This window comes from Procambarus clarkii, chromosome 13 (genome assembly GCF_040958095.1).
Source record: "Procambarus clarkii isolate CNS0578487 chromosome 13, FALCON_Pclarkii_2.0, whole genome shotgun sequence".
NCBI lineage: Eukaryota > Metazoa > Arthropoda > Malacostraca > Decapoda > Cambaridae > Procambarus > Procambarus clarkii.
This window is the reverse complement of record NC_091162.1, coordinates 1,162,020-1,175,659: the sequence shown is the minus strand read 5'-3', so window position 1 is coordinate 1,175,659 and position 13,640 is coordinate 1,162,020. Positions and strand designations below refer to the sequence as shown.

Here is a 13,640-nt window from a genome sequence, read left to right as displayed (position 1 = left end):
GGAATGAGTACGTCAGGGTGAGAAGAGAAGCAGAGAAAAATTTTGAAAATGATATAGCAAACAAAGCCAAGACCGAACCAAAGCTACTCCACAGTCACATCAGAAGGAAAACAACAGTGAAAGAACAGGTATTGAAACTTAGAACAGGCGAGGACAGGTATACAGAGAATGACAGAGAGGTGTGTGAGGAACTCAACAAGAGGTTCCAGGAGGTCTTCACAATAGAACAAGGTGAGGTCACTGTGCTAGGAGAAAGGGAGGTAAACCAGGCGGCCTTGGAGGAGTTCGAAATTACGAGAGAGGAGGTCAAGAGACACCTGCTGGATCTGGATGTTAGAAAGGCTGTTGGTCCAGATGGGATCTCACCATGGGTACTGAAAGAGTGTGCAGAGGCACTTTGCTTGCCACTCTCCATAGTGTATAGTAAGTCACTAGAGACGGGAGACCTACCAGAAATATGGAAGACGGCGAATGTGGTCCCAATATACAAAAAGGGCGACAGACAAGAGGCACTGAACTACAGGCCAGTGTCCTTGACTTGTATACCATGCAAGGTGATGGAGAAGATCGTGAGAAAAAACCTGGTAACACATCTGGAGAGAAGGGACTTCGTGACAAATCGCCAACATGGATTCAGGGAGGGTAAATCTTGCCTTACAGGCTTGATAGAATTCTACGATCAGGTGACACAGATTAAGCAAGAAAGAGAGGGCTGGGCGGACTGCATTTTCTTGGATTGTCGGAAAGCCTTTGACACAGTACCGCATAAGAGGCTGGTACATAAGCTGGAGAGACAGGCAGGTGTAGCTGGTAAGGTGCTCCAGTGGATAAGGGAGTATCTAAGCAATAGGAAGCAGAGAGTTACGGTGAGGGGTGAGACCTCCGATTGGCGTGAAGTCACCAGTGGAGTCCCACAGGGCTCTGTACTCGGTCCTATCTTGTTTCTGATATATGTAAATGATCTCCCGGAGGGTATCGATTCATTTCTCTCAATGTTTGCGGACGATGCTAAAATTATGAGAAGGATTAAAACAGAAGAGGACTGTTTGAGGCTTCAAGAAGACCTAGACAAGCTGAAGGAATGGTCGAACAAATGGTTGCTAGAGTTTAACCCAACCAAATGTAATGTAATGAAGATAGGTGTAGGGAGCAGGAGGCCAGATACAAGGTATCATCTGGGAGAGGAAATTCTTCAGGAGTCAGAGAAGGAAAAAGACTTGGGGGTTGATATCACGCCAGACCTGTCTCCTGCAGCACATATCAAGCGGATAACATCAGCGGCATATGCCAGGCTGGCCAAAATACGAACGGCATTCAGAAACTTGTGTAAAGAATCATTCAGAACTTTGTATACCACATATGTCAGGCCAATCCTGGAGTATGCAGCCCCAGCATGGAGTCCATATCTAGTCAAGGATAAGACTAAACTGGAAAAGGTTCAAAGGTTTGCCACCAGACTAGTACCCGAGCTGAGAGGTATGAGCTACGAGGAGAGACTACGGGAATTAAACCTCACTTCGCTGGAAGACAGAAGAGTTAGGGGGGACATGATCACCACATTCAAGATTCTGAAGGGGATTGATAGGGTAGATAAAGACAGTCTATTTAACACAAGGGGAACACGCACAAGGGGACACAGGTGGAAACTGAGTGCCCAAATGAGCCACAGAGATATTAGAAAGAACTTTTTTAGTGTCAGAGTGGTTGACAAATGGAATGCATTAGGAAGCAATGTGGTGGAGGCTGACTCCATACACAGTTTCAAGTGTAGATATGACAGAGCCCAATAGGCTCAGGAATCTGTACACCTGTTAATTGACGGTTGAGAGACGGGACCAAAGAGCCAGAGCTCAACCCCCGCAAACACAACTAGGTGAGTACAACTAGGTGAGTACCTGTTCACAGTCCTTCCCTCCCACATGTTCACAGTCCCTCCCTCCCACATGTTCACAGTCCTTCCCTCCCACATGTTCACAGTCCTTCCCTCCCACATGTTCACAGTCCTTCCCTCCCACATGTTCACAGTCCTTCCCTCCCACCTGTTCACAGTCCCTCCCTCCCACATGTTCACAGTCCTTCCCTCCCACCTGTTCACAGTCCCTCCCTCCCACATGTTCACAGTCCTTCCCTCTCACATGTTCACAGTCCCTCCCTCCCACATGTTCACAGTCCTTCCCTCCCACCTGTTCACAGTCCTTCCCTCCCACCTGTTCACAGTCCCTCCCTCCCACCTGTTCACAGTCCCTCCCTCCCACATGTTCACAGTCCCTCCCTCCCACCTGTTCACAGTCCTTCCCTCCCACCTGTTCACAGTCCTTCCCTCCCACCTGTTCACAGTCCCTCCCTCCCACATGTTCACAGTCCTTCCCTCTCACCTGTTCACAGTCCCTCCCTCCCACATGTTCACAGTCCTTCCCTCCCACCTGTTCACAGTCCTTCCCTCCCACCTGTTCACAGTCCCTCCCTCCCACCTGTTCACAGTCCCTCCCTCCCACATGTTCACAGTCCCTCCCTCCCACCTGTTCACAGTCCCTCCCTCCCACATGTTCACAGTTCCTCCCTCCCACCTGTTCACAGTCACTCCCTCCCACATGTTCACAGTTCCTCCCTCCCACCTGTTCACAGTTCCTCCCTCCCACCTGTTCACAGTCCCTCCCTCCCACATGTTCACAGTCCCTCCCTCCCACATGTTCACAGTCCCTCCCTCCCACATGTTCACAGTCCCTCCCTCCCACCTGTTCACAGTCCTTCCCTCCCACATGTTCACAGTTCCTCCCTCCCACCTGTTCACAGTCCCTCCCTCCCACCTGTTCACAGTCCCTCCCTCCCACATGTTCACAGTCCCTCCCTCCCACCTGTTCACAGTCCTTCCCTCCCACATGTTCACAGTTCCTCCCTCCCACCTGTTCACAGTCCCTCCCTCCCACATGTTCACAGTCCCTCCCTCCCACCTGTTCACAGTCCTTCCCTCCCACATGTTCACAGTTCCTCCCTCCCACCTGTTCACAGTCCTTCCCTCCCACATGTTCACAGTTCCTCCCTCCCACCTGTTCACAGTCCTTCCCTCTCACCTGTTCACAGTCCCTCCCTCCCACCTGTTCACAGTTCCTCCCTCCCACATGTTCACAGTCCCACATGTTCACAGTCCCTCCCTCCCACATGTTCACAGTCCCTCCCACCTGTTCACAGTTCCTTCCTCCCACATGTTCACAGTCCCTCCCACCTGTTCACAGTCCCTCCCTCGCACATGTTCACAGTCCCTCCCACATGTTCACAGTCCCTCCCTCCCACATGTTCACAGTCCTCCCCTCCCACATGTTCACAGTCCTCCCCTCCCACATGTTCACAGTCCCTCTCACATGTTCACAGCCCCTCCCTCCCTCATGTTCACAGTCCTCCCCTCCCACATGTTCACAGTCCCTCCCTCTCACATGTTCACAGTCCCTCCCACCTGTTTACAGTTCCTTCCTCCCACATGTTCACAGTCCCTCCCACCTGTTCACAGTCCCTCCCTCCCACATGTTCACAGTCCCTCCCACATGTTCACAGTCCCTCCCTCCCACATGTTCACAGTCCTCCCCTCCCACATGTTCACAGTCCCTCTCACATGTTCACAGCCCCTCCCTCCCTCATGTTCACAGTCCTCCCCTCCCACATGTTCACAGTCCCTCCCTCTCACATGTTCACAGTCCCTCCCACCTGTTTACAGTTCCTTCCTCCCACATGTTCACAGTCCCTCCCACCTGTTCACAGTCCCTCCCTCCCACATGTTCACAGTCCCTCCCACATGTTCACAGTCCCTCCCTCCCACATGTTCACAGTCCTCCCCTCCCACATGTTCACAGTCCCTCTCACATGTTCACAGCCCCTCCCTCCCTCATGTTCACAGTCCTCCCCTCCCACATGTTCACAGTCTCTCCCACATGTTTACAGTCCCTCCCACATGTCCACAGTCTCTCCCACATGTTCACAGTCTCTCCCACATGTTCACAGTCTCTCCCTCAAGTTCACAGTCCTCCCCTCCCACATGTTCACAGTCTCTCCCAAATGTTCACAGTCCCTCCCATATGTTCACAGCCCCTCCCTCCCACATGTTCACAGTCCCTCCCTCCCTGAAGTTCACAGTCCCTCCCTCCCACATGTTCACAGTCTCTCCCTCATGTTCACAGTCCTCCCCTCTCACATGTTCACAGTCTCTCCCACATGTTCAAAGTCCCTCCCACATGTTCACAGTCCCTCCCTCGCACATGTTCACAGTCCCTCCCACATGTTCACAGTCCCTCCCTCCCACATGTTCACAGTCCCTCCCACATGTTCACAGTCCCTCCCTCCCACATGTTCACAGTCCCTCCCTCCCTCATGTTCACAGTCCCTCCCTCCCTCATGTTCACAGTCCCTCCCTCCCTCATGTTCACAGTCCCTCCCTCCCTCATGTTCACAGTCCCTCCCACATGTTCACAGCCCCTCCCTCCCACATGTTCACAGTCCCTCCCTCCCTCATGTTCACAGTCCCTCCCACATGTTCACAGTCTCTCCCACATGTTCACAGTCCTCCCCTCCCACATGTTCACAGTCTCTCCCACATGTTCACAGTCTCTCCCACATGTTCACAGTCCCTCCCACATGTTCACAGTCCCTCCCTCCGACATGTTCACAGTCCCTCCCTCCCACATGTTCACAGTCCCTCCCTCCCTCATGTTCACAGTCCCTCCCTCCCACATGTTCACAGTCCCTCCCTCCCTCATATTCACAGTCCCTCCCTCCCTCATGTTCACAGTCCCTCCCACATGTTCACAGCCCCTCCCTCCCACATGTTCACAGTCCCTCCCTCCCTCATGTTCACAGTCCCTCCCACATGTTCACAGTCCCTCCCTCATGTTCACAGTCCCTCCCACATGTTCACAGTCCCTCCCACATGTTCACAGTCCCTCCCTCATGTTCACAGTCCCTTCCTCCCACATGTTCACAGTCCCTCCCTCCCACATGTTCACAGTCCCTCCCACATGTTCACAGTCCCTCCCTCATGTTCACAGTCCCTCCCTCCCACATGTTCACAGTCCCTCCCACATGTTCACAGTCCCTCCCACATGTTCACAGTCCCTCCCACATGTTCACAGTCCCTCCCTCCCACATGTTCACAGTCCCTCCCACATGTTCACAGTCCCTCCCTCCCACACCACAGTACTCTACGGACGCCCTCACTCACACCTGAGGGCCACTAACCCTAGTGGCCACGACGGGGACAGGAAGCCGGCGGCTTGTCGAAGGTCGCAAGTGATGCTGACCGCAGCTCTCTGGCCTCGAACCACGGACTCACAGACAGGCAGCCAGTCCCCCGTTATGCTTGAAGCCTCTAGGGGTACCTCGCAGCGTCCAGGTCTCTGTCTCTATATGTTCTCTTTTACTGTCTCTGTCTGTCGGTGACCCTGGGCAACCCGTTCTCGCAAATTTAATAAGTCAATATTGACTTATTAAATATGTGCATAGGTGACATACTTAACATAATAGATACCCTTAAAAAGATTCATAGAAAACACCGACCTTACCTAACCTTGTTAGTATCTTAAGATAAGCATCTTATTGCTTCGTAATTACAATTATTACCTAACCTATAATAGGTATAGGTTAAGTAATAATTGTAATTACGAAGCAATAAGATGCTTATCTTAAGATACTAACAAGGTTAGGTAAGGTCGGTGTTTTCTATGAATCTTTTTAAGGGTATCTATTATGTTTAGTATATCACCTATGCACGTAGTTAATAAGTCAATATTGACTTTACGAATTTGCGAGAACGGGTTGCCCTGGGATGGTGCCTCTAGCGTGTATATACTCCAGGGTGACCCTGGGATGGTGCCTCTAGCGTGTATATACTCCAGGGTGACCCTGGGATGGTGCCTCTAGCGTGTATGTACTCCAGGGTGACCCTGGGATGGTGCCTCTAGCGTGTATATACTCCAGGATGACCCTGGGATGGTGCCTCTAGCGTGTATATACTCCAGGATGACCCTGGGATGGTGCCTCTAGCGTGTATATACTCCAGGGTGACCCTGGGATGGTGCCTCTAGCGTGTATATACTCCAGGGTGACCCTGGGATGGTGCCTCTAGCGTGTATATACTCCAGGGTGACCCTGGGATGGTGCCTCTAGCGTGTATATACTCCAGGGTGACCCTGGGATGGTGCCTCTAGCGTGTTTATACTCCAGGGTGACCCTGGGATGGTGCCTCTAGCGTGTATATACTCCAAGGTGACCCTGGGATGGTGCCTCTAGCGTGTATATACTCCAAGGTGACCCTGGGATGGTGCTTCTAGCGTGTATATATTCCAGGGTGACCCTGGGATGGTGCCTCTAGCGTGTATATACTCCAGGGTGACCCTGGGATGGTGCCTCTAGCGTGTATATACTCCAAGGTGACCCTGGGATGGTGCCTCTAGCGTGTATATACTCCAAGGTGACCCTGGGATGGTGCCTCTAGCGTGTATATACTCCAAGGTGACCCTGGGATGGTGCTTCTAGCGTGTATATACTCCAGGGTGACCCTGGGATGGTGCCTCTAGCGTGTATATACTCCAGGGTGACCCTGGGATGGTGCCTCTAGCGTGTTTATACTCCAGGGTGACCCTGAGATGGTGTCTCTAGCGTGTATATACTCCAAGGTGACCCTGGGATGGTGCCTCTAGCGTGTATATACTCCAAGGTGACCCTGGGATGGTGCCTCTAGCGTGTATATACTCCAAGGTGACCCTGGGATGGTGCCTCTAGCGTGTATATACTCCAGGATGACCCTGGGATGGTGCCTCTAGCGTGTATATACTCCAGGGTGACCCTGGGATGGTGCCCCTAGCGTGTATATACTCCAGGGTGACCCTGGGATGATGCCTCTAGCGTGTATATACTCCAGGATGACCCTGGGATGGTGCCTCTAGCGTGTATATACTCCAAGGTGACCCTGGGATGATGCCTCTAGCGTGTATATACTCCAGGATGACCCTGGGATGGTGCCTCTAGCGTGTATATACTCCAAGGTGACCCTGGGATGATGCCTCTAGCGTGTATATACTCCAGGATGACCCTGGGATGGTGCCTCTAGCGTGTATATACTCCAGGGTGACCCTGGGATGGTGCCTCTAGCGTGTATATACTCCAAGGTGACCCTGGGATGGTGCCTCTAGCGTGTATATACTCCAAGGTGACCCTGGGATGGTGCCTCTAGCGTGTATATACTCCAGGGTGACCCTGGGATGGTGCCTCTAGCGTGTATATACTCCAGGGTGACCCTGGGATGGTGCCTCTAGCGTGTATATACTCCAGGGTGACCCTGGGATGGTGCCTCTAGCGTGTATATACTCCAAGGTGACCCTGGGATGGTGCCTCTAGCGTGTATATACTCCAGGGTGACCCTGGGATGGTGCCTCTAGCGTGTATATACTCCAGGGTGACCCTGGGATGGTGCCTCTAGCGTGTTTATACTCCAGGGTGACCCTGGGATGGTGCCTCTAGCGTGTATATACTCCAAGGTGACCCTGGGATGGTGCCTCTAGCGTGTATATACTCCAGGGTGACCCTGGGATGGTGCCTCTAGCGTGTATATACTCCAGGGTGACCCTGGGATGGTGCCTCTAGCGTGTTTATACTCCATGGTGACCCTGGGATGGTGCCTCTAGCGTGTATATACTCCAAGGTGACCCTGGGATGGTGCCTCTAGCGTGTATATGCTCCAAGGTTCAACTCTTAATAACACCATAAAGTTATGTTGTCATGTGGTCCAGTTTTTATGCCTTGTTCTTAATGCTGTAATTTTCCCTTTTCCTGTTATTAACTCAATTATTTTTTTTTATAATTCACAATAACTGGATGGTAAGTGTTCCTGAAGGACAGAGTTGAACACCATCATTATATGTGATCATTTGAGAGGCGCGGGTGATGTTCACCTCCACGGTAATGTTCATCAGATCACTAATTCCTCTGATCTTCAGTAGTAGTCAGGGCGTGGGTCACTAATTCCTCTGATCTTCAGTAGTAGTCAGGGTGTGGGTCACTAATATGTCTGATCTTCAGTAGTAGTCAGGGCGTGGGTCACTAATGCCTCTGATCTTCAGTAGTAGTCAGGGCGTGGGTCACTAATGCCTCTGATCTTCAGTAGTAGTCAGGGCGTGGGTCACTAATGCCTCTGATCTTCAGTAGTAGTCAGGGCGTGGGTCACTAATGCCTCTGATCTTCAGTAGTAGTCAGGGCGTGGGTCACTAATATGTCTGATCTTCAGTAGTAGTCAGGGCGTGGGTCACTAATGCCTCTGATCTTCAGTAGTAGTCAGGGCGTGGGTCACTAATGCCTCTGATCTTCAGTAGTAGTCAGGGCGTGGGTCACTAATTCCTCTGATCTTCAGTAGTAGTCAGGGCGTGGGTCACTAATGCCTCTGATCTTCAGTAGTCAGGGCGTGGGTCACTAATGCCTCTGATCTTCAGTAGTAGTCAGGGCGTGGGTCACTAATATGTCTGATCTTCAGTAGTAGTCAGGGCGTGGGTCACTAATGCCTCTGATCTTCAGTAGTAGTCAGGGCGTGGGTCACTAATGCCTCTGATCTTCAGTAGTAGTCAGGGCGTGGGTCACTAATATGTCTGATCTTCAGTAGTAGTCAGGGCGTGGGTCACTAATACCTCTGATCTTCAGTAGTATTCACGGCGTGAGTGTTACGAACCCAAGTCCACCGTCAGAGCACGGAGCAGTGACGACAACGCCATCTGTGAGTCCGCTCCCAAAAATCCCCACAACAGAGACAACGCCATCTAGTGATGACGGGATATGCCGGCAATAGGCGCGGGATTCCTGTCCTAGTCGGCTCATGAAGTAGCCGCTGCTGACCTCTGGTGAGGTGGCGCTTAGACAGTGAACACCATCTATGGAGCGAAAAGGTGGACGTTTGTGTCTAAGCCAATAAGTGATGTTTCCTAGTGGTTCCCTTGTAGTGTCCCAGTACTGATGACGTGTCTGCTTTCGCAGAGTCAACCTAGGACGGCTGTGATGTACGATGAATCAGTCTACCCATGACAGCCAAGGTCTCTTCACTAGTCTGCTTTGTAGAAGCTGTGAACCGCCACCGGACGAGCACTGCTGAGTGTTCAATTGTCTCCCTGAGGAGTGGCAGTGACGGGATTTGCCGTACCCGGGGCTGGCTGGTGGAAGAGACAACCCACTGCGGTCCCGACCGAGGAGAGTAACCAACGAGTTACACGAGGCTCCTGCCTAGGGCTCGCAACCCTAGTATTCGTCATGAAGTGGCCTAACAGCGTGAGGCTGATTGGTACCTGCCAGCTACAGGCTGGACTGTGGGCCTTCACGACGGGGCACCCAGTGGAATTGTGATTTGGCTGGCCTGTGGCCAGGGTAGATTCATCGTGGGTTCCTAGTACCAACAGAGGGCTGTGGCACGGAATAGGAACCCAAGCAAGACTACACAGAGTGTAGTCTTGCCAAGTGTTCCTGTTCCTTGCCAAGTATAGTCGTCGCCAAGTGTTCAGCGTCTTCAGAGGGAGACAGAGATATATTGTGTAGTAATAGTTCCCGTTTGTGACTTTTAATTTATATATGGTGGTGGGAGAAGAAATTTTATATATATATATATATATATATATATATATATATATATATATATATATATATTATAAAGTGATAATTTTGTGTATTTAATGTACCTCCCCTGTTTATTTTACTTGCATTACTGAGCTCACCCCTTGAAAGCCTCTACTAACTTGGGGCCAGATACCCAAAAACTAATACCATCAGAAAAGAACCCGGTTGCGTCCCATTAGGGCCGTAACAGTGGGTCACTAATGTCTGTTCTTCAGTAGTATTCACGTCGTGAATCACTAATGCCTCTGATATTCAGTAATAGTCAGGGCGTGGGTCACTAATGCCTCTGATCTTCAGTAATAGTCAGGGCGTGGGTCACTAATGCCTCTGATCTTCAGTCTGTCGGGCATTTCTCTACAGTGCTGACATTTCCTCTCATCTTCCGGAACCTGTAAGCCTATTTCCCATGCACATGGGTATCCAAGCCTGATGCGATGTAAGTGTACTTCTGTTGCTCTACTTCTCCCTTTCATCAAACTAAGTGGTTCGTAGTTGGTTGAATTCTTGTACCAATCTTGAGGTTATTTTGAGACGATTTCGGGGCTTTAGTGTCCTCGCGGCCCGGTCCTCGACCAGGCCTCCACCCCCAGGAAGCAGCCAGTGACAGCTGACTAACACCCAAGTACCTATTTTACTGCTAGGTAACAGGGGCATAGGGTGAAAAACTCTGCCCATTGTTTCTCGCCGGCGTCCGGGATCGAACCCGGGACCACAGGATCACAAGTCCAGTGTACTGTCCGCTCGGCAGACCAGCCCTCAGATCCTGATGTTGCAACTGCTGTGTTGTGGTCACTGTACATCTTTTGCATTGCTCTGTTTCTAATTACTTTCTTAATCTGTGATAGACTCTGTGGTATGTAAATGTCTACATTTCTTCTCTTAGTTGCAAGTTTTGCAGCTTCGTCTGCAATGTAATTTCCTATTATTCCCACATGACTTGGCACCCAGTTGATAAGTACCTGTTGGCCATGTCGTTTGATTGTTTGCATTAATGATATGACATTTGTGATCAGATGTATGTTATCACCTATGTGTTCTTGTTGCAAGGTTTCAATGGCAGTTCTCGAATCTGTATGTATAAAAACGGTATCTGGAGTGCTTGGAGGTATCTGGAGTGTTTGTTGGTGTTACGGCCACAATGGGTCGCAACCGAGTTCTTTGCTGGTGGAACTAAAGTTCTGGTATCCGGCGCTAAGTTAGTAGTGGCTTTCAAGGCGTGAGCTCGGTAATGTAAGTAAAACACAATGGGGGAGGTGCATTGAATACGACACTTCATCAATTATCAATATTTTCACATATAATCACTTTCCCATCACCTCATAATCCTAAAGGAAGTATTACTACACTTAACATGTACACAAGTGTCTCTCTCATAGGACACTAAGCGCTCCTTGATGCTCAATTGATGCAGTCTCGTCAGCTTCCGTGTTTCCTCAACACACAGTACCGTCCTCCACCAGTACTGGGAAGCACCAATGAGTCTACCCTAGCCACGGACCAGCCAATTCAGTCTCACTAGGTGCTCCTTGTGAACGCCCACAATCACTCTCCAGTCTGGAGCTGGCAGAGAACATCAGCCTCGCGCTGCTAGGCCTCTCCACACGAACAAATACAAGGAGAGCGAATCCCTGGCAGGAGCTTCTTGCAACTCGCTGGTTACACTCCTCCGTAACACCTTACTGTCAGTCTTCTCTTCCCCTAACCAATCCCGAGTACGCCGAATTCTGACACTGCCACTTCACAGGCAGACAGTAGAACACTACACAGCTCTTCTCCGGCAGCGGCTCACTGCTTCTGTAAAGCAGAATGGAGTAGAGAGCTAGTGGCTACCCTGGGTAGACTGACTGTCCTCGTGCCACAGCAGCCCTACGCCGACTCTGTGGATACAGACACGTCATCAGTACACCGGTCAGTACATGGGACACTAGGAAACATCACTTACGTACCCTGACATTAGACATACAACTCCTTCTATAATAGATGGCGCTGATTTTCTAGGCGCCATCTCACCAGAGGTCAGCACCAGCTACCTCTCGAGCTGACTAGGACAGGAATCTAGCGCCTCTTGCTGGTATAAACCTGTCACCACTAGATGGCGTCGTCCAATTTGTGGGGGTTTCGGGAACGGACTCACAGGTGGCACTGACGTCGCTGCTCCGTGCTCCGATGATGGTGTCGGGTTCGTAACGGTTGGTATATGGAGTGCTTGGAGGTATCAAGGGTGTTTCTTGGTATATGGAGTGCTTGGAGGTATCTGGAGTGCTTGGAGGTATCTGGAGTCATTAGAGGTATCTGAAGTGCTTTGAGGTATCTGGAGTGCTTGGAGGTATCTGGATTGATTGGAGGGATCTGGAGTGCTTGGAGGTATCTGGAGTGCTTGGAGGCATCTGGAGTGCTTGGAGGTATCTGGAGTGCTTGGAGGTATCTGGAGTGCTTGGAGGTATCTGGAGTGCTTGGAGGTATCTGGAGTGCCTGGGGTATCTGGAGTGCTTGGAGGTATCTGGCGTGCTTGGGGGTATCTGGAGTGCTTGGGGGTATCTGGAGTGCTTGGGGGTATCTGGAGTGCTTGGGGTATCTGGAGTGCTTGGGGGTATCTGGAGTGCTTGGGGGTATCTGGCGTGCTTGGGGTATCTGGAGTGCTTGGGGGTATATGGAGTGCTTGTGGGTATCTGGAGTGCTTGGAGGTATCTGGCGTGCTTGGGGGTATCTGGAGTGCTTGGGGTATCTGGAGTGCTTGGGGTATCTGGAGTGCTTGGGGGTATCTGGAGTGCTTGGGGGTACCTCCAAGCACTCCAGATATCTGGAGTGCTTGGGGTATCTGGAGTGCTTGGGGTATCTGGAGTGCTTGGGGGTATCTGGAGTGCTTGGGGTATCTGGAGTGCTTGGAGGTATCTGGAGTGCTTGGGGGTATCTGGAGTGCTTGGGGTATCTGGAGTGCTTGGAGGTATCTGGAGTGCTTGGGGGTATCTGGAGTGCTTAGAGGTATCTGGACTGTGCGACACAGTGGCAACCACTGTGTCGCACAGTCTGGTGGACGTTTTGTGCTGCCCATAGATATAGGTTTCAGATCTGAACAAATCATAGCTTTTGATACTAGTGCTTTCAGGTCGTTGGGAGTCAGTAATGTCTTTCCTATCAGACCTGAGTGTTTGGACCAATATAGTTTTGATAGTAGAGATGGGGATACCTAGATCTAATTCAACTTCATCTTTGTTGCACGCTAATTTGGCTGCAATGTCTGTCTCATTATGATGGGTTATATTTATGTGTGATGGTATCCATCCAAAGGAGATTCGAGACCCTGCACTCTGTGCAGCAATTTGGTCATTTATAATTGGTAGTATGAGGTTCTTGCTGTCGATCTTCCAGGAGTTTTCGATTGCTTGAAGAGCAGACTTTGAATCACAAAATATTATTCCTCCTCCAATGTTTTTTAATGTACTGGTAGCTAGGTGCAATGCTGCTAGTTCTGCTTGTGTGGAGGTCAGCCAGTTGTTTAACCTGACACTGACAGTCTTTGTGCAAATATTATTTCTATAAAACCTACATGCTGCTGCAGTCCGTCCAGTAGAAGATTGGACTGAGCCGTCGGTGTAGACACAGTGCTCGTGAGATCTTAAATTCTCGATGGAGGAGGCAATTGTTTCAAGTGTGACAGCTTTGAGTAGAGCAAGATTCTCATTATCTTTCTTGGTGACAGGTGTGTATGATACTTGAATGGTGGGGTACAGATAAAGAGGAATATCAGAGACAGGTAGATTGCACTTAAAAGGAATGTTAAGTTTAATGAGATTGTAGGCACTTTTTTCTCAGCCATTTATCATAAAAGGAGTGAGTTGGTATGTCGGCACCAGTCAATAGGGTGTTAACAGCACTAAATAATTTGTCTCTGAGCAATGCAGGAGATGTAGGGTCTCTCATGACTTTAAGGCAAAAGGTGGTGTTGACTTGCATGATTCTCTCTAGTATGGTTGGAAGTTTCAGTTCTTCCCTCATGTTGATGATTC

The 13,640-nt window shown here is 50.4% G+C and overlaps 2 protein-coding genes across 3 annotated transcripts in view; one reads left to right on the top strand and one right to left on the bottom strand.

The window, feature by feature from the left end:
- The window catches only part of LOC138364223 (leukocyte elastase inhibitor-like), a 68,297-nt gene that overhangs the window by 14,371 nt on the left and 40,286 nt on the right, over positions 1–13,640 (top strand). The window lies entirely within an intron of this gene.
- LOC138364523 (MAGE-like protein 2) lies at positions 11,849–12,685 on the bottom strand. Its single transcript, XM_069324176.1, has one exon. It carries the CDS (start codon positions 12,683–12,685, stop codon positions 11,849–11,851), a length of 837 nt encoding a protein of 278 aa, XP_069180277.1.

What these genes read in the sequence shown, in the direction of transcription:
- LOC138364523 (XM_069324176.1), bottom strand. Translation starts at nt 12,685, where the DNA reads ATGGGCAGCACAAAACGTCCACCAGACTGTGCGACACAGTGGTTGCCA.